The sequence below is a fragment of the Oncorhynchus clarkii genome, chromosome 14, assembly GCF_045791955.1.
Source record: "Oncorhynchus clarkii lewisi isolate Uvic-CL-2024 chromosome 14, UVic_Ocla_1.0, whole genome shotgun sequence".
Lineage (NCBI taxonomy): Eukaryota > Metazoa > Chordata > Actinopteri > Salmoniformes > Salmonidae > Oncorhynchus > Oncorhynchus clarkii.
Genome location: NC_092160.1, coordinates 29,819,719 through 29,844,327, shown reverse-complemented (window position 1 = coordinate 29,844,327; position 24,609 = coordinate 29,819,719). Strand labels below are relative to the sequence as shown.

The 24,609-nt window shown below is 43.5% G+C and overlaps 1 protein-coding gene across 1 annotated transcript; it reads right to left on the bottom strand.

The window, feature by feature from the left end:
• Positions 1–14,588: 14,588 nt before the first annotated feature.
• On the bottom strand, positions 14,589–22,827 carry LOC139365873 (interleukin-12 subunit beta-like). The gene is made up of 7 exons (XM_071102931.1): positions 22,734–22,827; positions 20,441–20,761; positions 20,219–20,321; positions 16,238–16,485; positions 15,446–15,615; positions 15,073–15,182; positions 14,589–14,667 (listed from the first exon to the last, which is right to left on the bottom strand). Exons 1-7 carry the CDS (start codon positions 22,825–22,827, stop codon positions 14,589–14,591), a joined length of 1,125 nt encoding a protein of 374 aa, XP_070959032.1.
• Positions 22,828–24,609: the final 1,782 nt, after the last annotated feature.

Genomic DNA, 24,609 nt, shown 5'->3' with positions numbered 1-24,609 from the left:
CAACACACACGTTTCCTCCTCCCGTCACAATATGTGCCTCTCGCTTCCTTTTTATTCCTTCCTCGTGGCTTTTGATCACGCAGACTAAAGAGAGATGTTCGGTGCGCAAGTGGCGCGGTGTTTCTCACTTATTTTTTTTAGTTTTCACTCAGAAACGAGAGAGAGAGAGAACTATGAACGCGATGAGGGTCTGGAAAGGGTGCTGTCAACGTCCAGGGGTTAGTGGGCTGTGCGTCAACAACTCTTGTGAAGAAGAAAAGTCCTCCAGGACCATCAGGTGAACGCGATGGGCTGGGGTGGGTGGGGGTGGGGGGGGGGGGGGGCTCCCAGAAATCAGTAAACGTAACTTCAAAAAAGAGCCAACATTTTAGAGAGGGAAACAAGCATCAACCAATCAAGTTATTTTCTTCCTCTAACCTACTGTTGCTTTATTGTCTTCAGAAACCTCTCTCAGTTCTCAGATGAAAGGAGCGCGTGAGGAGACGCTAGGCCATAGATCCGTTCGTTGCTCCTGGAGTGAGCTGTGGTCTCTCCTTCCAAAAAGGAAACACTTCTGAAGGTCTCCGGTAACCGAACACGAGTGAACTCAGCTGGAAGGGAAGCGGGCGTGTCTGGTGAAGAGGTGGGGCAACACCCCCATACACAATGCGTGCACGGTCGCTCATCATCATCTATCGATGGTCCTCAACCCAGCCATGTTGTATCCCCCGCCTAATGCGCACAGTCCTGCCCCAACCACTTAACCAGGGTGTGTGTATGCGTGTAGGTGTGTGCGTGTATGTGTGTGCGTATGTGCGTGTGTGTGTGCGTGTGTGTGTGCGTGCGTGCGTGCGTGCGCGCGTGTGTGTGTGTGTGTGCGTGATCACAGGGCATGCCTTCGGGATTTGACATCTCTCTCTCTCTCTCTCTCTCTCTCTCTCTCTCTCTCTCTCTCTCTCTCTCTCTCTCTCTCTCTCTCTCTCTCTCTCAATTCAATTCAATTCAATTCAAGTCAAGTCAAGGGGCTTTATTGGCATGGGAAACATGTGTTAACATTGCCAAAGCAAGTGAGGTAGATAATATATAAAGTGAATATATAAAGTGAAATAAACAATACAAATTAACAGTAAACATTACACATACAGAAGTTTCAAAACAATAAAGACATTACAAATGTCATATTATATATATATACAGTGTTTTAACAATCTCTCTCTCTCTCTCTCGCTCTCTCACACACACACAAACACACTCACACACATTTCTAATGCAATATTGCCATCTACTGTCTCATTCCCAACCAGAGAAAATCTCAACCTCTACTTTGTCTCTTCTCACTCTCTCCATAGTTGCAGGAAGTTGGGATGCTGCAGCACCCTGATAAACTGAAATCATTTTGCCAAAATTAGTCAAAAAATCATTTGACTCCTGTCTGAACATTTGACTCCTGTCTGAAAATTTGACTCCTGTCTGAACATTTGACTCCTCATTTGACATTTAGCTACAGAGGCTCAATAGCTTCTAAAAAATCTAGTTGTGGATTAAGTTTTATCACTTACATTCGGGAAAGGCCGCAATTTTGTAAGCAGGCACGCCATATATAGAACCTCTTGTTGCATTGTGGCCGTAGATATGATCCATAGCAGTATTTTGAAACCTTTAACCCTGGTCTTTTGAAAGTTAAACTCATGGGTACACCAGCAGTGGCTGCCAGTCCTGACATTTCTGGATTATATCTATGGTTGGTTGTGGCTGTCAGTTTGTCTTTCACAAATTACAAAATACAATCGCGAGAAAAACATGGGCCTACTGTTTGGAAAGCAAATGACTACTGCTGAAAAGAGAAGACTGATCTGTTTGTAGATCTGTCCCCCTCCCTAATTTTACTTCTGAGTGATTCTGAGCAAACAGCAGTTTTTCAAAGTAGTTTATCTGGAGATATTGCCACTAGTGCATCGGCCATCACCACTGAGTAGCCAATGTTCATCTTCATCATTGGGTGAGTCAGTGTCACTGGAAAGAGTATTTTATGTACTATACATATACACTACCGTCAAATGCTTGGACACACCTACTCATTCCAGGGTTTTTCTTTATTTGTAATATTTTCTACATTGTAGAATAATAGTGAAGACATCAAAACTATGAAATAACACATATGGAATCATATAGTAACCAAAAAAGTGTTAACAAAATCTAAATATATTTTATATTTGAGATTCTTCAAAGTAGCCACCCTTTGCCTTGATGACAGCTTTGCACACTCTTGGGGGTATTGTGTGTAGATTGATGAGGGACATTTAAAAAAAAATCAATTTTAGAAAAAGTCAAGGGGTCAGAACACTTTCCAAATGCACTGTATAACCTGAAACTGAATATGGAGCACACAATTAAAATGACAGATCAAACTTATCAGGGTTTCCGTTATGAAAAGTTGGAGCTGGACAAGTGACTGGGAAGGTTTGAATTCAGCTGACATTTGAGAAATGTACCATTAATCCATATGCATTGTGGGTCATTAGGGTGTCCACCCACACAGAGACATCAATAAATGAGGCATATTGGCCAAATGAGACACATTTATTCCTTGTGTTTTGATGTGTAACATATGCAAAACTGTGTAGCCTATTGTTTAATTTGATTTTACTTTACTCAAAAATGGTTCAGCTGTCAGAGATTTGAGCACTAAATGCATCAGGGCATGTAGGCTTAGGAGTCCACTGTATAATATTAATACTAAACAAATACGTATAAAGGAAGCTTAGTTTAGAGTGAGAGAGATATAGAGATATGCCGAGGGCATGCTATAACACCAACGTGTATCCTGTATACCTGTCAGACAGGCTACTGTGTTTCTTATACAGACATGGGCGTACAGAAGAAGGTAATTTGTTATTTTTTAAATCCGAATAGTTTTTATAAAGATAAGTGTTATATTTTTGGATTATAGGAGTAACACTGGTAGGCCTGAAACATTCTTCAGAGACAGTTGAAGCATTGGAATGCACTGCCTTCATATCATAGGACTGCAGTAAAACAGGCTAATAGCCACACCACACCAAACCTTCACAAAAGTTCATCAACTTTATTAAGGTAATATCGAAAGTAAGTCAAGCCATTGTTCAGAAAGTACGATCTGGATATTACATAGAGGAAAACACAACGTTACAGTTGGAAGTTCATTTGGTCAAAGACAATGGCTCAACCGAATGAATAAAGAAAAACACTTGTTCAACCCACTGTTCAAAACCTTCACAAAAGTTTTGAACAGGCTATATTGGAAGGAGATCCTTTGCCCCAGTCTGAGGTCCTGAGAACAGGTTTTCATCAAGAATCTCTCTGTACTTTGCTCCTTTCATCTTTCCCTTGATCCTGACTAGTTTTCCAGTCCCTGCCTATGAAAAACACCCCCAAAGCATGATGCTGCCACCACCATGCTTCACCATAGGGATTGTGTCAGGATTCCTCTAGATGTTACACTTGGTATTCAGGCCAAAGAGTTCAATCTTGATTTCCTTAGACCAGAGAATCTTGTTTCTCTTTCGGTGACATTTGGCAAACTCCAAGCGGGCTGTCATCTGCCTTTTACTGAGGATTGGCTTCCATCTGGGCACTCTACAATAAAGGCCTGATTAGTGGAGTGCTGCAGAGATGGTTGTCCTTCTGGAAGGTCCTCCCATCTCCACAGAGGAACTCTGGAGCTCTGTCAGAGTGACCAGCGCGTTCTTGACCACCTTCCTGACAAATCCCCTGATTGCTCAGTTTGGCCAGGCAGCCAGCTCTAGGATAAGTCTTGGTCGTTCCAAACTTCTTCCATTTAAGAATGATGGAGGCCACTGTGTTCTTGGGGACCTTCAATGCTGCAGACAGTTTTTCCTACCCTTCCCCAGATCTGTGCCTCGACACAATCCTGTCTTGGAGCCCTATGGACAATTCCTTCGACCTCTTGGCTTGGTTTCTGCTCTGACATGAACTGTCAACTGTGGTACATTATATAGACAGGTGTGTGCCTTTCCAAATCATGTCTAATCAATTGAATTTACCACAGGTGGACTCCAATACATTTTTTGAAGCATCTCAAGGATGATCAATGGAAACAGGCTGCACCTGAGCTCAATTTAGAGTCTCATAGCAAAGGGTCTGAATACTTATGTAAATACGTTTTTTTTGCAAGCATGTAAAGGGCTACATTCAGACATGGCTGAAAGGAAACTCATGGATGTTCCTAGAGCACAACTGCTGAGGAAGCCCACAAGCCCTAGAGAGCAAGACCTATCCAACTCATCACCTACACCCCACAAAGTTCAGAACTATTTGGCATCATTACAAAAACATTGGCATATTCTACTCTTAGACTTTAGGGAATTCACTTCAGCAGCCTCCTGCTGCTGCCTACAATAGAGTTAACAACGTTAAAGACAGTGTTGTCCAATCCGACAACAGCCAAGACGCAAACAAGACCATGCTCCTGCATATTCCCACAGTCAACTACAAGTGTGGCAATTGTACTCAATGCCAGTACACAGTAGCGTAGCTTAATCATGACGGGCCCAGGTGGCCCAAAAAATTATGGGCCCCTATCACCACCCATATTTCCCTTAAAATGTAAATAATATTGTTGGTAAGGCTGTGTGTTAATATGACTAAACATTGTAACAGCAGAGTAGAACCTAATCTCAGGGCACATTTGAAGCTGTTACCAGAGAAGCCACAATATAGCCAACACATTGAGCACCATGGACAGCGGTCAGAAATTAACCCTTATAAGTCTATCAGCACCACGGAAGCACAAAGCGGTCAAAAAACACCCTATATTATCTGCAAATAATAGGCAATAGCCTAAATTATAAAACAAACATATAGCTCAATCTCTTGACAGAAACACAGAAACACAGCTAATGACCCAATACATGTTCACTGAAGTTACGCACGGTGGCAAAACTGACATACTGGTATTTCAAATGATCTGCCTCCCACAGAGCCTCCCACATAGCAAAAACGCCAGCAAATCAATCAAGTGGAGCATTCAAACATGGCAGCATAAATCTGCTCTCAGGACCTCAGACTGGGGCAAAGGTTCACCTTCCAATATTGCCTGTTCAAAACTTTTGTGAAGGTTTAAACCAGTTCGCAAGTGTTTTTTTCTTCTTCATTCGGTTGAGCCATTTTAATTTTCTTTGGCCAAATTAACTTCCAGGTCTCTCACTGTAGTGCACTTTGCTATTTTCTTCTTAAAACAGGCCCAGAAAGAGAGTAATTGGCCAGGGAAGCTTGCTGATATATATTTGCTGGAAACATCTGTAGCGTCCGAATGGTTATGACCACTCTATGGAAAGAGGAACACGATGGTGTTCTTATATATATTATATGACTTGTAAAGCACATTTCTACTCCTGAAGTTATTTAGGCTTGCCATAACAAGGTGTTTTTTTTTAGCACCAAAGCTATTTTAGCCAGGCTGATGTTAGCTAGCTAAGTTAGCTCCAAAGCTATTTTAGTCAGGCTGACGTTAGCTAGCTAGTTAAGTTAGCACCAAAGCTATTTTAGCCAGGCTGATGTTAGCTAGCTAAGTTAGCACCAAAGCTAGCGCAGTGTCTCGATCTTCCCCTTTTCCTTTTCAATTGCAATTTCAGATAAGGAGCTAGTTCACGCTAGTAAAAAACGTAGCTAGTGCCCAAAGAGGAGAAAAGTGCAGCACATAATGTTTTTATGTGCAGAAGACTGTAAGTAAAGGAATGAATGGCTACAAAGGTAACTAGCTACCCTGTACAATTTTTATAACTAGGATAGCCAGTAAAGAACAAATTCTTATTTTACAATGTCAGCCTACCAGGGAATAGTGGTTTAACTGCCCTTTTCAGGGGATTTCTACCTTGTCAGCTCATGGATTTGATCCAGCAACCTTTCAGTTACTGGCCCAACTCTCTAACCACTAGGCTGCCCTATGTACTCAACTAGCTAGCTATACCTATGTCCAGACAGTAAATACATAATTAGCTAACAAAGCAGAATCTAATTAATTTTAATAAGCTTATCCCATCAATGTTAAGGCCAGCCATTTTTGTTATATGATAAAGGTATTTGGTCAATTGAGAGAGTGTGAGAGAGAGCACCACCCATGTTGAGGCAGGGAGAGGATCAACAGGTAGCAGCTAGCAATGAGGAATCGGCCCAGGAGCAGCCCTGTTCCAGGGGGCCGGAACTAAATGAATGAATCTGGTGTCGGATTTGGCCCAGAATAAAAATTAATGACTGCCCAGAATCGGCCCAAGTATATCTGGCCATTTCCGTCTACCGGAATTCAGCTGATTTTGCCGGCATCTTACCAGAATCCCCGCCAGAAGCGGCCTGATGCAAATTTAAATAAATGTATACAAAATGACCCGATTTAGTAATTTTGAATGTTACTATTATACATTTTATAATTACAAATCATACCCATCCACAAAAACATTTTGTGTCGGAGGAAACACACTTTGCACCTGGTGACCGTGTCAGCGTCACTACAGCGCGAGGGGACAAGGACAAGGACATCCCGGCCGGCCAAACCCTCCCCTAACTCAGACGACACTGTCCAATTGTGCATCGCCTCATGGGTTTCCCGGTAGCGGCCGGCAAAGGTCTCGAGCCAGCATCTGTAGCAATGCAATTTGGATTGCGATTGCTGTGTCTTAGACCGCTGCGCCACTCGTGAGGCTCCATCCAAAACGTTTTTAATGCTTATCAATTGCTTATCAATTTCCTTAGTATCAAAATACTAATATACCTCACAGGACACTTAAAGAATTTCATTTAAATGTTAATTGTATTTTTTTGTCACAGAAACAATGAGAATGTTATGCAGCCTGTGTAATCATCTGCCAGAGTAGAGTAGCCCCAGTCGGTCGGAGCCCATATATTTGGGCCAGATATCTCTCACAGGAATTGTCCCGAGCTCAATCCCCGGATCCTAGCCACAAGTAATACTAGCCATGAGTAATACTGCCAAAGGCAGCCCAGACTCAGGCCACATGACATCTGCCGATTCTGACTCTCAGCCGAGTGCCCTGACTCTCAGCCGGAATCGGCCCAGATCCACTGTGCTAGCTGGGCAGGTGAGAAATTGGAGTCTGGTAAAACACATTGCAAAGCAATTTACATCACACACAGATTGAAACTACCGGTTCAGCTCCTCATCTTTGCTGACTGTAGCCCAAGTGCTATAACAAATGTTGCATTCTGATTTCATTTGGTTGTCATGGAAGTTGAAGATGTGGCTGTGCTCAACAATGATGCAAAGCATATTGAACCATGTTGCCGTTTGCCATATCCTCTCGGTGGATACCATAGATGGGAAAACAAATGGCCGAAATGTATTTCTGGAAGTGACAGGTGTAAACAGGTACAGTGCCGTGAAAAAGTATTTGCCATCTATCTGTTTTCTTTTGTGCATATTTTTGGTACAGAATGTTATCAGATCTTCAACCAAAACCTACTATTAAATAAAGGGAACCTGCGTTTACAAATAACAAAATTAATTGATACTTAATTGATTTATTTAATTAACAAAGTTATGCAACACCCAATTCTCCTGTTCGTAAGTAATTGCCCCCTTACACTCAATAACTGGTTGTGCCACCTTTAGCTGAAATGACTGCAACCTTCCTGTAGTTGTTGATCACTCTCTCACATCACTGTGGAGGAATTGTGGCCCACTCTTGCATGCAGAACTGATTTATCTCAGCGACATTTGTGGGTTTTCAAGCATGAACTGCTCGTTTCAAGTCCGGCCACAACATCTCAATTGGGATTAGGTCTGGACTTTGACTAGGCCATTCCAAAACTTCAAATTTGTGGCTTTTCAACCATTTTCATGTAGACTTCATTGCGTGTTTTGGATCGTTGTCTTTCTGCATGACTCAGCTCTAGCTCACAGACGCATTGCCTGACATTCTCCTGTTGAATTCTCTGATACAGAGCAGAATTCATGGTTCCTTCTCAAGGCAAGTCGTCCAGGTCCTGAGGCAGCAAAGCATCCCAAAACCATCACGTGTGTGCATGCGTTTGTGTGTGTGTTCGTTTGTGTGTGCATGCATGCTTGTCAATAGTGCACTGTAGTGCAGGGGCGTACTGGGACCAGAAATCATCCCTGGCATTTTTAACACACCGGCACATATTTTTCCTCTAAGCCCGTTAGCCAAATAATTATACTTTTGAGCAAAAAAAAACAAGTTCGGTAGGCCCACTTGGCTCAAAGATGACCAGCCCATCCTGACTGACATGTGAAAAGGAAATGTGAATAACGACATCAAAGCCATGCGGATGTTCTGTTATTTGTTGTAAAGCTAGGTGTTTCCACTATTAACAACAGTCTTTACAAATGGCACAAGGAGTCACGAGTCCGACCGAAGGTGGCTCCCCTTCCCGTTTGGTTGGCGCTCGGCGCTCGTCGTAGCCAGTCTACTAGCTGCCACTGATTTCTTTCCTCCCCCTCCTTATATGTTTATTGATAGCACCTGTTTTAAGTTTGTAATTAGTTGGCCTTTATTATTCAGCAGGCGGGATTGAATATTGTAACGGAATTGAATATTGTAACCCTGGTGTTGGTTAGAGACAAACGTGCTACTGTATGTTAGTGTATAGTGCTGTTATATTTTCGGTCCCCGTATCTGGAGCATTTTGTTTTAAGCACCCAGTGTTTAGTGGGTAGCCGTGTTTTCACCGTGTGTGCATTAAAAGAGCACTATACTGAACTCTCTGTTTCCCTGCGCCTGTCTCCACATTCACGACACCCAGGACATTACAGAATCCCTCACCTTTTAAATGGAGTCAGCAGGAGCAGTGGCCAATCCTCTCCCATCGATGGAGGAACAGGTTCTCCACCATACCACTGTTCTTCATCGGATCGGATCGGCTATGGATCAGATGATGGATAAGCTCCCCCGGCTCAGGACTCCCCATCCCCCGACTCCAGCGCTCTCTGTCTGACGATCCCGAGGGCTTATGATGGAGCGGCGGCGGGGTGCCAGGGGTTCTTACTCCAACTGGAACTGTACCTGGCCACCGTAAGACCCACTCCCTCGGAAGCGGACAGGGTGAGTGTCCTCATCTCCTGCCTCACGGGTCGTGCTCTGGAGTGGGCGAACGCAGTCTGGAATGGCCCAGACTCAGCGAAGGAGCACTATCCAGAGTTTACCCGCCGTTTCCGTGCCGTGTTTGACCACCCAGCAGAGGGCCGAGCGGCGGGAGAATGACTATTTCATCTCAGGCAGGAGAAGAGGAGCGCCCAGGATTACGCGCTGGAGTTCCGAACCTTGGCAGCAGGATCTGGGTGGAACGACAGGGCCCTTATCGACCACTACTGGTGTAGCCTCCGGGAGGACATCCGCAGGGAGCTAGCGTGTCGGGACACCGCTCTTTCCCTTGATGAGCTGATTGATATGTCCATCCGACTGGACAATCTGCTGGCTGCCTGCGGGTGTTCGGAGAGGGTCCTGTGTGTTCCACCACCCAGCCCCTCCGCTCCCATTCCGATGGAGTTGGGAGGGGCCTTGCCGAGGGGTACGGAACACTTCTCGATCACCCTAGGTGAGTCAGCACCAAACTCACCCAGAACCCCCTGTTGGTCACATGTTTGTCTTAACTTTTTTCCTTCACTTTTTCCCCTCTTCCCAGCATAGGGCGCTAGTCGATTCAGGCGCAGCTGGGAACTTTATGGATCGCGGACTCGCCCTTAAGTTAGGTGTTCCGCTTGTGCAGATAGATTCTCCTTTTCCCGTGCACTCCCTAGATAGCCAGCCATTAGGGTCAGGGATGGTCAGGAAGACCACGGTTCCACTGGACATGGTGATGCAGGGGAATCATAGGGAGCGTATCAGTCTCTATATTATTGATTTGCCTACGTTTCCAGTGGTGCTAGGGATTCCCTGGCTGGACCGGCACAATCCGAAAATTTAGTGGAAACAGGGGGTTCTCCAGGGGTGGTCAGAGGAGTGTTCTGGAAGGTGTCTGGGAGTTTCCATCGGTGCCACATCGGTGGAAAGTCCAGACCAGGGTTCCACGGTGTGCTTTCCCCCAGAGTATGCCGATTTGGCAATCGCTTTCAGTAAAAAGAAAGCGACTAAATTACCACCTCATCGACCGGGACGGGATTGTACGATAGATCTCCAGGTAAACGCTGCGCTTCCCAAGAGTCACGTGTGCCCATTGTCCCAGGAGGAGACATTGGCTATGGAGACATATATCACGGAGTCGCTGGGACAGGGGTACATTCGGCCCTCCATCTCACCCGTCTCCTCAAGTTTCTTTTTTTGTGAAGAAAAAGGAGGGAGGTTTGCGTCCGTGTATTGATTATAGAGGTCTAAACGCCATCACAGGGGGGTTTAGTTACCCACTACCTATCATCGTTACGGCAGTGGAATCATTTCATGGAGCGCAGTACTTCACAAAACTGGATCTCAGGAGCGCGTATAGTCTGGTGCGTATTTGGGAGGGAGACGAGTGGAAAAACGCATTTAGTACCACATCGGGCCACTATGAGTACCTCATCATGCCTATGGGTTAAAAAATGCTCCAGCCGTTTTTCAATACTTTGTAGATGAGATTCTCATGGACCTGCACGGGCAGGGCGTGGTTGTTTATATCGATGACATTCTGATCTACTCAGCCACTCACGTGTCTCTGGTACGCAAGGTGCTTGGTAGACTGCTGGAGCATGACCTATATGTCAAGGCTGAGAATTGCGTGTTCTCCAAACGAGCCGTCTCCTTCCTGGGTTATCGCATTTCCACCTCGGGGGTGGTGATGGAGTTTGACCGCATTAGGGCCGTGCGTAATTGGCCGACTCCGACCATGGTAAAAGAGGTGCAGCGGTTTTTGGGTTTTGCCAACTACTACCGGAGGTTTATCCAGGGTTTTGACCAGGTAGCGGCTCCCATTACCTCACTGCTGAAGGGGGGCCCGGTGCGGTTACAGTGGTCAGCAGAGTCGGACGGAGCTTTCAACAGGTTGAAGGCGCTGTTCACGGATGCACCCGTGTTGGCGCATCCGGACCCCTCTCTAGCATTCATAGTGGAGGTGGACGCCTCTGAGGCTGGGGTGGGTGCCGTGCTATCACAGCGCTCGGGTACGCCACCAAAACTCCGCCCCTGCGCTTTCTTCTCAAGGACGCTCAGCCCAGCGGAGCGTAACTATGATGTGGGGGACCGGGAGTTGCTAGAAGTGGTCAGGGCTCTGAAGGTGTGGAGACACTGGCTTGAGGGGGCTAAGCACCCCTTTCTCATCTGGACTGACCACCAGAATCTGGAGTATATTCGGGCAGCTAGGAGATTGAACCAGGCAAGGTGGGCCATGTTCTTCACCCGGTTCCGGTTTACATTATCTTATAGACCGGGTTCCCAGAATGTAAAGGCTGACGCACTGTCCCGCCTTTACAACACGGAGGATAGGTCCACCGAACCTACTCCCATCCTTCTCGCCTCGAGGCTGATAGCACCAGTGGTATAGGCGGTGGACTCGGACATCGAGCGGGCGTTACGGGCGGAACCCGCGCCTCCTCAGTGTCCGGCGGGGCGTAAGTACGTGCTCCTTGGTGTCCGGGACCAACTGATTCGGTGGGCTCACGTCCTACCCTCCTCGGGTCACAATGGGGTGGTGAGGACAGTGGGGAGCCTTCGGGGGAGGTATTGGTGGCCCACCTTGACTAGGGATGTTAAGGTTTATGTCTCCTCCTGTTCGGTATGCGCCCAGAGTAAGGGTCCTAGGCACCTTCCTAGAGGGAAGTTACAACCCCTCCCCGTTCCACAACGGCCATGGCCTCATCTCTCCGTAGATTTCCTGACCGACCTTCCCCCGTCTCAGGGGAACACCACGGTTCTGGTGATTGTGGATCGGTCCTCTAAGTCCTGCCGTCTCCTCCCATTGCCCGGTATCCCTACAGCCCTACAGACTGCGGAGGCATTATTCACCCACGTCTTCCGGCACTACGGGGTGCCGGAGGAGATCGTTTCTGATCGGGGTTCCCAGTTCACATCCCGAGTATAGAGGGCGTTCATGGAGCGTCTGGGGGTCTCGGTCAGCCTGACCTCCGGTTATCACCCCGAGAGTAATGGGCAGGTGGAGAGAGTGAATCAGGAGGTGGGTAGGTTTCTGCGGTCGTATTGCCAGGATCGGCCAGGGGAGTGGGCGAGATACATCCCCTGGGCTGAAATGGCCCAGAACTCACTACGCCACTCCTCTACTAACGTGTCCCCCTTTCAGTGTGTGTTGGGGTACCAGCCGGTCCTGGCACCATGGCATCCGAGCCAGACCGAGGCTCCTGCGGTGGAGGAATGGGTGCAGCGCTCCAAGAAGACCTGGAGGGCCGTCCAGGAATCCCTCCAACAAGCGAGTCGACAGCAGAAGAGGAGTGCTGACCGCCACCGCAGTGAGGCCCCCGTGTTTGTACCGGGGGACATGGTCTGGCTCTTGACCCGAAACCTGCCCCTCCGCTTGCCCTGCCGGAAGCTGGGGCCGCAGTGTGTAGGGTCCTTTAAAGTCCTGAGGAGAATAAACAAGGTGTGTTATCGATTACAACTCCCTTCCTATTATCGTATTAACCCCTCGTTTCATGTGTCTCTCCTCAGGCCGGTGGTAGTTGGTCCCCTGCAGGACAGTGAGGTGCCGGAGGTCCCTCCTCCCCCTCTGGACATCGAGGTATCCCCGGCGTACATGATACGGGCCATTCTGGACTCAAGACAACGGGTGAGGGGCCCGCAGTACCTCGTGGACTGGGAAGGGTACGGTCCGGCGGAGAGGTGCTGTGTACCGGTGGGGGACATCTTGGATCCGTCAATGTAGAGGGATTTCCATCGCCTCCATCCGGATCGCCCTGCACCTCGTCCTCCGGGTCGACCTCGAGGCCGGTGTTGGCTCACTGCTGGAGCAGTGCGTCAAGGGGGGATACTGTCACGACTTCCGCTGAAGTCGGTCCCTCTCTCCCTCTATGTCGTCACCGGTCTACTAGCTGCCACTGATTTCTTTCCTCCCCCTCCTTATATGTTTATTGATAGCACCTGTTTTAAGTTTGTAATTAGTTGGGCTTTATTAGTCAGCAGGCCCGCCCGTTTCTTTGTGCGGGATTTAATATTGTAACCCTGGTGTTAGGTTAGAGACAAACTTGCTGCTGTATGTTAGTGTATAGTGCTGCTATATTTTCGTTCCCCGTATCTGGGGCATTTTGTTTTAAGCACCCAGTGTTTAGTGGGTAGCCGTGTTTTCACCGTGTGTGCATTAAAAGAGCACTATACTGAACTCTCTGTTTCCCTGCGCCTGACTCCACATTCACGACACCCAGGACCTTACACAAGGCTTGTATATCACACAGGACAGGATACACAACTCTCTAGGCACTATGTAAGAATGACATTTGCAACTGTGCATTCAATACATACTCAACTAGTACATGTATGAAAACAAAAGGAACTCAAAACCATACCAATTCCAAACAGCTTTCTAGTTGTGTGGGAGTCAGAGCACCTCATGCACAGTGTTGCAAGATAACTGCAATCCCATACCACCCAGCAACCCCAAAACCTCATGTTGGATAAATAGAGTGAAAAGCAACAGTCACTGCGTTCTAGAACTCTCAGCTGGTCTAAACCATCCCACCCGTTTCCAGGACAGCCAGCTGTAGTTTGTCAGAGTCAAAGGAAGTGTATTAGCGTAGGTATTTATATTGTATTTAACAATGAGATTAGTCATAGGTTACTTCCTTTCTGACCATGCTTGATTTCATGTTGTTATTTTTTCAAATCCTGAAATTCATTAATGACTATGAGCACAGAGTAGTGGAAAGAACTCATACACACTTACTGTATGCGCAGGTTTGTACGTTTATTTAGATTTAGAGTATTAAAGTCACAACAATATCAGTTCAGTTTATGTGTAACGGTTTTCTTCTGGGGAAAGAGAGGTGGACCAAAATGCAGCGTGGTTAGTTTTGTACATCTTTAATAAAGATGAAAGTACAACACTCTACAAAACAAGAAACGTAAAAAAAACCAAAACAGTCCTATCTGGTGCCACAAACACAAAGACAGGAACAATCACCCACAAACACACAGTGAAACCCAGGCTACCTAAGTATGATTCTCAATCAGAGACAACTAATGACACCTGCCTCTGATTGAGAACCATACTAGGCCGAAACATAGAAATCCCCAAATCATAGAAAATCAAACATAGACTGCCCACCCCAACTCACGCCCTGACCATACTAAATAAATACAAAACAAAGGAAATAAAGGTCAGAACGTGACATTATGTTAGTGCAAGTTATGTCACACTCTTTCAGATGAAAAGCAATAATCAATCAATAAATAATAATGATAAAATAAATATCAATAAATAAATGTCATAACGCATTAAGAATGTAAAAGTAAAGATTGTGTCATCAAATGAGTTCAGAAATACAATCTCTAGTCTTGACAACAAAGTCACCTTTGTCATAGTCAATGTTTTAGAGTGTGAATGAAGTCACCTTTGTCATAGTTTATGTTTTAGAGTGTGAATGAAGTCACCTTTGTCATAGTTGATGTTTTGGAGTGTGAATGAAGTCACCTTTGAACAAATAGGATAATATTTGCTGGCCATCAGTATGGTAAAGATCTAGTATTGAGACACAAACTTCTGCTTCTGTTTCTTCTTCTCTTGTTTCCCTTGTTGTTGTGTCTGAAAGAACACATCGTATTGAAAAACGTGTTGTCTTCTCAGAAATTAAATTCATGAACTGATAAACAATGGCATATTTTCAATTCTTGAAATGGAATTTTGATCCACTTCCTGAAACTACTGAATGAAAAACCCAATTGACCTGACCCTGGTAGATGTAGCATGATAAAACAGTGGACTGGAGCAGGGGTTTTAAACCCTCTCCTTTGGGACCCCCAGCCGTTTCACAATTTATTTATAGGACTGAACTAGCTCACCTGATTCTGTAGTAGTCAAGTCCTTGATGGTTAGTTGACAGATTGAATCTGGTGTGTTAGCTCTTCAATAGTTCAAATACATGGAACGACGGGGGTCCTCGAGGAGAGGTTCTGCTGAATACAGTAGACTAGAGAATGTGGTACTGACCTGTATTCTGTCCAGTCACTCCAGGGGGAGTCACATAGGGCATCCTGGGACCTGACGCACACCACCACCTTGGCCTTTACTGACCACTGGCGGCTCTCTGTGGTGTGGACCTGAGGGAACACAGTGGTTGAAATCATTAAGCACCAAATGGAAGACAATAAGAATAAGAAACACTCTTTTTCACTTTTCGTTGCAAAACGTTTTGCTACAGTGTGCCCTAATGAATATAACCAGGGACCAGAGTGACCACGTCTATCAGTTCAAGAGTATGCGACTGTTAGTACACGGTCTGGATCTCTTGGTGTAATGGCTCTCATGAAGCTTTAGAGACAAGGCCTAGTAGGATGTACAGTATGTAGACAGTAGTCCTCACCTTTGTGCAGGGAGAATCACACGTGCACCCGTTCTTGCGCTCTCTGCCTTTGATCTCTTTGACCTGGAAGGAGAGGGGGAAGTAGGAGATGGGTCTGTTCCAGGAGACAGGATAGCTCCACTCTATAGTACTGCTGTTCACCTTCTTAATGGATACCTTGTCTGGCTTCACTGGAGGGAGGGAGGGAGGGAGGGAGGGAGGGAGGGAGGGAGGGAGGGAGGGAGGGAGGGAGGGGGGGAGGGGGGGAGGGAGGGAGAGATATTACCATAACTTCTACCAGCACTCTGTACTGTAAAACTACCTTTCAGAAGCACCTAAACCAACAATATCTCAGCATATAATCTTTTGATAGGCCTACATATATGTGCCAGATATTTGTATATAGAGGTAGGATTCCTATCTGTGGTGACGACAACGCATTATTAGAGTGTCTCTGCACTACTGCGCTACAAACTCCTTCAGGTTCAGAGCACTTTGTTTCCGCATTGTAAATGTTTGTTATGGGATAGACAGGCTTGCCAGCTCTCCAAGGCATTTTTTTCAGAGACCAGTTACATTGTGAAGTTTGTAAATATAATGTTTTGTATTAGTTTGTAAATATAATGAAGTGCACATCTGGACCATTATCATCAACTTTAAGTAGCCTAAAATCACAACTTGTGCAACTGATTCTGCCAGCCTCTTGCAACATGTCTGCCCTTATGGCTGCAACAAGGACCCTCTCTAGTGCTCACCTATGTCTGATAAGTAGAAGTGCTGTGTGTGTGTGTCTGTGTGTGTGTGTGTCCTCACCAATTTCTGATAAGTAGAAGCGTTGGGAGTATTCCTCCAGCAGGTAGTTAGTCCTCATGTAGATGGTCAGGGTGATCCGGTCAGTCTCCTCAGCATAGGGACAATACTGTCTGTCCACACAGGACAGCCCCAGTCCACTACTGTTCACAGAACACATGATGTCACTCTGGCCAGACGAAGAGGAACATGTCCACTGCTGTCCACTGGCGTCCACAGAACAGCTGATGTTCTCCGCATCAGACAGGCCACTATAGAAAAGCCAAGAAATGGATGACTAAAATTAGACTAACACAGGCTACTGCTGTAGTCCACTCACTAATAGTTCATTTGAAGTCAAGTCAAGATATTATGCAAATGTTATAGCTGTCATGACGTTGGCCTGTTGGGGGAGGTTAATGAGCCCCATAAATACCTTTCTCCTTTTCTCTCTCTCTACTTTTTAGAATTGGCTCATGTAAAGCCTTTGTAACATAGAGAGTCTGGTAACATCAAAACGTGGGAAACAGAACCATATTTCGGTAATCCAACCAGTTGAAAATATGTGTTGGTACTTAAGGAATATGATCTCAGATCAGTTGTTGTCTGAGACAATACCACTAATGCCAGAATGACATAAACTGTATCTTGGAATGTCGACACATTCTAGTTATCAGATTCACATGGAATTGTTGTGCAATTGAATTGTTTAAATATGAAACAATTTGTGAAAAGATTAAATGTAATTTTAGCCTCTTAAATGAGAGAACGGTTTGTCGTAGAGAAACTCAGACATTGGTTGTAAACTATGAAACACGCCCTTCTTTCACCACTATATGAACCGTTGACGAAAATGCAACTTTCTTTTCCAAGGACGAGAGGACGGTGGTCCCCACGTTAAAAGGATAAGATCACCAACAGAACTAAGCGAACCTCAGCATGAGCTCTAGTTGAGCGACAAGAACCTAACGAAATTAGCATCGAATTTCAACGTGAAGATGACGATCAACAAGCCGAAAAGATGAATTTCGACTATACCAGCCAGAATATAGCATGAGCTTAAAACTTGTTATGGCTGCAATCCCACTAACGGGATAAGTGTCATCAACAACTGCTGAATAGCATAGCGCTACATACAATAAATATTACTATAAATATTTATATTCATGAAACGTGCAATATAGGAAAATACAGCTTAGCCTTTTTTTAATCCACCTGTCGTGTCAGATTTTGAAATTAGGCTTTGCAGCGAAAGCAATCAAAGTGTTTGTATAAATTAATCAATTGCATGACAAAACATTAACACTTAGCATCAGGTAGCTTGGTCACGAAAATCAGAAAAGCAATCAAATGAATCGTATACCTTTGATGATCTTCGAATGTTTTCAACTCACAAGACTCCCAGTTACACAACAAATGTTCCTTTTGTTCCATAAAGATTATTTTTATATCCAAAATACCTCTGTTTGTTTGGCACGTTATGTTCAGAAATTCACAGGCGAATCCACAGACGAAAATTCCAAATAGTTTCCATAATGTCCACAGAAACATGTCAAACGTTTTTTATAATCAATCCTCAGGTTGTTTTTAAAATAAAAATCGATAATTTATCAACTGCAAATGTCTTTCACAGTAGGAGAGGGAAAAGCAATACCTATCCAAACTCTGTTGCGCGAGCAAAACTCATGTGACCACTTGACGTGATGTTATTGTTCTGGCTCATTTTTCAAAATAAAAGCCTGAAACTATGTCTGAAGACTGTTGACACCTTGAGGAAGCGATAGGAAAGGGAATCTGGTTCATATCCCTTTAAATCCGGCAAAGGGAGGCTATGGAACATGGAGTTTTCAAAATAGAAGCCACTTCCTGTTTTGATTTTCCTCAGGGTTTCGCCTGCAATATCAGTTCTGTTATACTCACAGACAATATTTTGACAGTTTTGGAAACTTTAGAGTGTGTTCTATCCAATACTACTATTAATATGCTTATATTAGCAACTGAGACTGAGGAGCTGGCCGTTTACAATGGGCACCTTTTCATCCAAGCTACTCAATACTGCCCCTGCAGCCATACAAAGTTCAAGTATGGCAACTTGGTATGAACTTTGAACTCTTATTCACTAAATAATTGATACCTCCTAGCTGTTGCATTGGCCACCGCAGCTGTAAACATGGGCTAGGAGAGGACGGACAGAGTATACATTCTACCACGACAAGAGATCCATGCTGTACAACCCGGCCTTCTATCTACGACCAATCTACCGAAGCGCAGCTTAGAGTAAATATTTATTGCATTTTCTTTTCAAATGGGAGGTTATTTAGAATGCATAAGATACTGTATTTATGATAGCATAGCTGCCTACAGCCCAATAGAGACACAACATATTTTTGTTGGGAATTTTATAGATATATCGTTCGTCCATAGTTTAGGTATCCCCATTGTTCCCGTGGCTGTGCCCTTCCGCGTTCACACTGCCGGAAGCTGGGTTCACGATTTTTGGGGCCATTTAAAGTCCTGAGGAGAGTGAACGAGGTTTGTTATAGGTTACAGCTTCCCCCAGATTACCGTATTAACCCCTGCTTCCATGTGTCTCTCCTCAGGCCGGTGGTGGCTGGTCCACCCCAGGAGTCTGAGGTGCGGGAGGCTTCTCCGCCCCTTCTGGACATCGAGGCGGCCCCGGCGTACTCCGTTCGCTCCATACTTGATTCGAGGCGTTGGGCGAGGGGCCTTCAGTATCGCGTGGAGTGGGAGGGGTACTGTCCAGAGGAAAGGTGCTGGGTTCCGGTCGAGGACGTGTTGGACCCTTCAATGCTGCAGAAATTCCACCGTCTTTGTCCGGATTGCCCTGCGCCTCACCCTCTGGGTCGTCCCCGAGGCCGGTGTTGGCGCACTGCTGGAGCAGCGCGTCAAGGGGGGATACTGTCACGACTTCCGCCGAAGTCGGTCCCTCTCCTTGTTTGGGAAGTGTTCGGCGGTCGACGTCACCGGTCTTCTAGCCATCGTTGATCCACCTTTCCATTTGTTTTGTCTTGTCTTCCCACACACCTGGTTTCAATTCCATCATTACATGTTGTGTATTTAAACCTCTGTTCCCCCCATGTCCTTGTCCGGAATTGTTTATTGTAGTGCTTATGCACGGTATGCTGGTATTATTGGGTTTTGTTTGACCCATTTATTGTATTGTTCTGTTGACGGTGGTTTATGGTTATTAAACAACACCGTTGTGAATCAGTTTTTGCTCTCCTGCGCCTGACTTCTCTGCCACCAGTACGCACCCCTACATGTACATTGATTGGTTGATTAATTTTATGCTACACAAAAAGATAAATAACATACAGTTTTCTAAACTAATCCAATCTGTTTGTGTTTGGATTTATTGCACCCATTACTGAGATGGTTGTTCCAGTTTAGATGATTGAGGTAGTCTCAGTATTCAATCTTCCCTACCCTAGCAGTCATTCTGAATGCAGGTTGCAGGTGATTAACAATTACACTTGTTGGATATCCTAACTCTTTTTGGACTCCAATAAGAATTACACATCACTTTGCAAGCCAGCATAATCTGACTTGCAGGCCTGATGTGGCCTGTAAACGAGGAGATTCCTAACAACACTGTGTTAGGCTATAACTAGGCCGTCAAAGAAAGGCCTTATGATATATGTAATGTAGTAATACAATTTTAAAGGCTAATAAAGCTGGTGGAACCGTTCATAGAGGGTTCTAGGAAGAAACCTTCGAAGATAAAAGAGTTCTCGATAGAACCCTTGATAGACGGTTCTAGGCAGAACCCTTCATGGAGGGATCTAGGTAGAACCATATATAGGGGATTATTTGAGGAACCCTACATAGAGGGTTTTAGGTAGAACCCTCCTCAAAGAGTTCTACCCAGCACCAAAAAGGTTACACTAGGGGGACAAACCGTAGAACCCGGTATGGTTCTACTTAGCACCTTGTTGTTCTAAGAGTGTAGTAAGAATACATTGAAAAGGTTGGTGTTGATAGTACCGTGCCACTCTGACAGACATAATGGTTCCAACACGTTCAGTGGTGAATTTCCAGGAGCAGTGGAATTCTCCTTGGTAGTTCCATGCAGAACATTTCATATAGCCTTAGAATAGAAACAAACAAATGAACAACAGATATACAGAAGATGTTACAATTGGATAATAAATGAAAACTAATATTTGACTTGATTTTGGGTGACAGACAGACAGACATCCTGTATACCTGTTCTGGTGGATCCTTCTAGAATGCGTTTCTGTTCATCCAGGTGTTTGACCAGCACCGTAGTATTCTTCAGGAGGGTTTTATCCAGGCTGTGACATGTAAAGATCCCCCCTCCAGTTCTCTCTTCCAGGTTGACAAGGAAGCTATTCCCCTTCTTCTTCTCCTCTCCACCCATCATCCATACGATCTCCTCATCCTCCTCTCCATCTCTCCGCCACACCCAGTCATTATCTCTCCTCCAACCCTCCTCCTCTCGGTTGAAGGAACCCAGGCAGGTTAGAGGATGCTGAACCAGCGAACCATCTACGTTCACCACAACAACTGGTGACAACACACACTTCAATTAACACCAACATATTCAGTTAGGTCCAACATTATTGCCGCCCTTGATAAAGATTAGCAAAAAATACTATAATATAAATTATAAAAAACGTAACTATTTTAAATGCTCAAATTCTTTTGAAAATTATATTATTGTATTGGTATAAAATAATATAATTTTCAAAAGAATTTGAGCATTTAATATAGTTCAGTTTTTTATAATTCATATTATAATATTTTTAAACAAGATTTTGTTTAACAACTATGCTTTTCTTTCTGAAAAAGAATGGTCCAAATGATTGGCAACCTTGTTTTCAATACTTTTCAATATATCACATGCGAGGATAACGGCACAGGGATGCCAATCATTTTAATCCCTATCTTTAGAGATAAAAATATGACTTGTTAATTAAACAAAATATATTTGGTACAAAATATTCTAAGTTTTCCATTTGTTGAGCATTATTTCTATTAAACATTCTTATTTTTTCAACTTTTTCAAGGGTGCCAATAATTTGGGCTCCGACCTTAGCTCATCAACAGAAACACACCCTCAACTTTGTATAACCTTATGATACTGACATAAACACACCCTCAACTTTATAAAACCTTATGATACTGACATAAACACACCCTCAACTTTATATAACCTTATGATACTGACATAAACACACCCTCAACTTTATATAACCTTATGATACTGACATAAACACACCCTCAACTTTATAAAACCTTATGATACTGACATAAACACACCCTCAACTTTATATAACCTTATGATACTGACATAAACACACCCTCAACTTTATATAACCTTATGATACTGACATAAACACACCCTCAACTTTATATAACCTTATGATACTGAAATAAACACACCCTCAACTTTATATAGCCTTATGATGCTGACATAAACACACCCTCAACTTTATATAACCTTATGATACTGACATAAACACACCCTCAACTTTATACCATCTATACACCGGACTGGCAAAACCAACATATAACTAACTCATCTTTATACAGTGCCTTCAGAAAGTATTCACACTCCTTGACTTTTTACACATTTTGTGTTACAACCTGAATTTAAAATGGATGAAACTGATATATTGTGTCACTGCCCAACACAATACCCCATAATGTCAAAGTGGAATTTCGTTTTCGAAATGTTACCAATTTATTCAAATTGAAAAGCTGAAATATCTTGAGTCAATACGTTTTCAGCCCCTTTGTTATGGCAAACTTAAATATGTTCAGGAGTAAAAATAACAGGTACAGAACAAAACCTGGTTCAGTCTGCTTTCCAACAGACGCTGGGAGACAAATGCACCTCTCAGCTGGACAATAACCTAAAACACAAGGCCAAATCTACACTGGAGTTGCTTACCAAGAAGACATGGCCTAGTTACAGTTTTGACTTGAACCGGATTGAAAATCTATAGCAAGACGTAGCAATGATCAACAACCAAGTTGACAGAGCTTGAAGAACTGTTTTAAGAATGATGTACAAATATTGTACAATCCAGGTGTATAAAGCTCTTAGAGACTTACCCAGAAACACTCACAGCTGTAATTGCTGCCAAAGATGACTCTAACATGTATTGACTGAGGGATATTAATACTTATGCAAATGATATACTTCTGTATTTCATTTGCAATAAATGTTCCAACATTTCTCCAAACATGTTTTCACTTCGTCATTATGGGGTATTGTGTGTAGATGAGTGAGAGAAAAAAAAATATTTGATCCATTTTGAATTCAGGCTGTAACACAATAAAATGTGGACTAAGTCAAGGGGTTTGAATACTTTCTGAAAGCACTGCACTATACCAGACTGGAAACACATTTAAGTCTTAATAATGAACTGACAACATGCCGACAAGTGTACAGGCTGCCATTATTGTTACAAACTGTACTGATCTAACAGATGACAGTAATGTACGTGTTCTGATAAGAGATGATTCCTACCGTTGGGTAGAAGATTCCAGCTGCTCTGAGTGAACTTGGGGCTTTGGCTTTTGGCCTGGTGTAGGATCAGAATGCCGAGTAAAGTAAACCTCATCTACGAGGGAGGAAAGAGAGAGATAATATTGTTTAGTCAAATAAATGTCAAATTTAAAATCTAAGTTTCTATCCATGTTCATTACTTAATCAAAGTGCTCATAACAAATATAAAATAGGATGTACAAAATGAATAATTGATCTGCATAATACATTTATAGACCAACTAGTTACTTTAAAAGTAAATTGTTCCTACCTTTAGACAACAATCAAACATCTTCTGATCACCGCTTATCCTCTGAATAACACTGACGTCCAAACAGTGGCTTTTTAATGTGTCAGATGACATTTATCATCCAATAGAATTCCCCCGTTGAGAAAAGTACCAGAAGGGCAGAACGAGGAACTCAATCACGTTCTAACCTTTCTAAACAAGGCATGATAATAGAAGACTGTTCAGGCATGTTCTTTCTCTCTTTCTCACTTTCATATGCTGTATACATATCCCCTAGACATTCTGCCTTGCAATTCTTTCAAAGGTTTAATAGTTGCCTACATAATTGCTTCATATCTGTAACTTGCCCTCCTAAGAACAATATCTAATTGCTGACAAAAAAAGCAACGTTTGGTGAAGAAAATTGAATGTGGATTGTATGATATGCAAATAAAGTATAAAGGGAAATGAATGGCTACAATTTAACACACTTTTTTTTGCTATTTCATGAAATGTTTTTAGAAAAGGGGCATTTTCTAACAACCGGCTAAATGGCCCAATCTGAGGAGATTTCATGTAAAGTCCCTCTTTTCCCTCACCTGCACATACTTCTCTTTGTTCTTCCTTTTCCATACAATCCATTACGTACAATTGTTCTTCCTTTTCCATACAATCCATTACGTACAAATGCTCTTCCTTTTCCATACAATCCATTACGTACAATTGTTCTTCCTTTCCCATACAATCCATTACGTACAAATGCTCTTCCTTTCCCATACAATCCATTACGTACAATTGTTCTTCCTTTTCCATACAATCCATTACGTACAAATGTTCTTCCTTTTCCATACAATCCATTACGTACAAATGTTCTTCCTTTTCCATACAATCCATTACGTACAAATGTTCTTCCTTTTCCATACAATCCATTACGTACAAATGTTCTTCCTTTCCCATACAATCCATTACGTACAAATGTTCTTCCTTTCCCATACAATCCATTACGTACAAATGTTCTTCCTTTCCCATACAATCCATTACGTACAAATGTTCTTCCTTTTCCATACAATCCATTACGTACAAATGTTCTTCCTTTCCCATACAATCCATTACGTACAAATGTTCTTCCTTTCCCATACAATCCATTACGTACAAATGCTCTTCCTTTTCCATACAATCCATTACGTACAAATGCTCTTCCTTTTCCATACAATCCATTACGTACAAATGCTCTTCCTTTTCCATACAATCCATTACGTACAAATGCTCTTCCTTTCCCATACAATCCATTACGTACAAATGTTCTTCCTTTTCCATACAATCCATTACGTACAAATGTTCTTCCTTTTCCATACAATCCATTACGTACAATTGCACTAAATATTATTTGAATGCAAGATTTTAATTCCCAGCAGTCTTTAAAATGACATTCAGGAGCAAAATGTTTTCAATAGTTGTTTTTAATTCATTTTTATTTTCATTGGAATATAGTATTGGAATATAACTAATAACAATGGAATATAACATTTCATAACAACTCATTCACTGTAACATTGAAGTAGCAACTCTTATGCTCTGCTAAAGCTATCCCCAGTAACGTTACAACTCATTCACTGTAACATTGAAGTA

Bases quoted from the DNA above. Each gene is read 5' to 3' on its own strand.
- LOC139365873 (XM_071102931.1), bottom strand. From the start codon at position 22,827: ATGAGGTTTACTTTACTCGGCATTCTGATCCTACACCAGGCCAAAAGC. The intron at 15,616-16,237 runs GTGAGGACACAC...CCCTCCCTCCAG, and splicing joins CTTCTACTTATCAGAAATTG to TGAAGCCAGACAAGGTATCC. The intron at 14,668-15,072 runs GTCAGTACCACA...GTGTTCTTTCAG, and splicing joins AGTGACTGGACAGAATACAG to ACACAACAACAAGGGAAACA.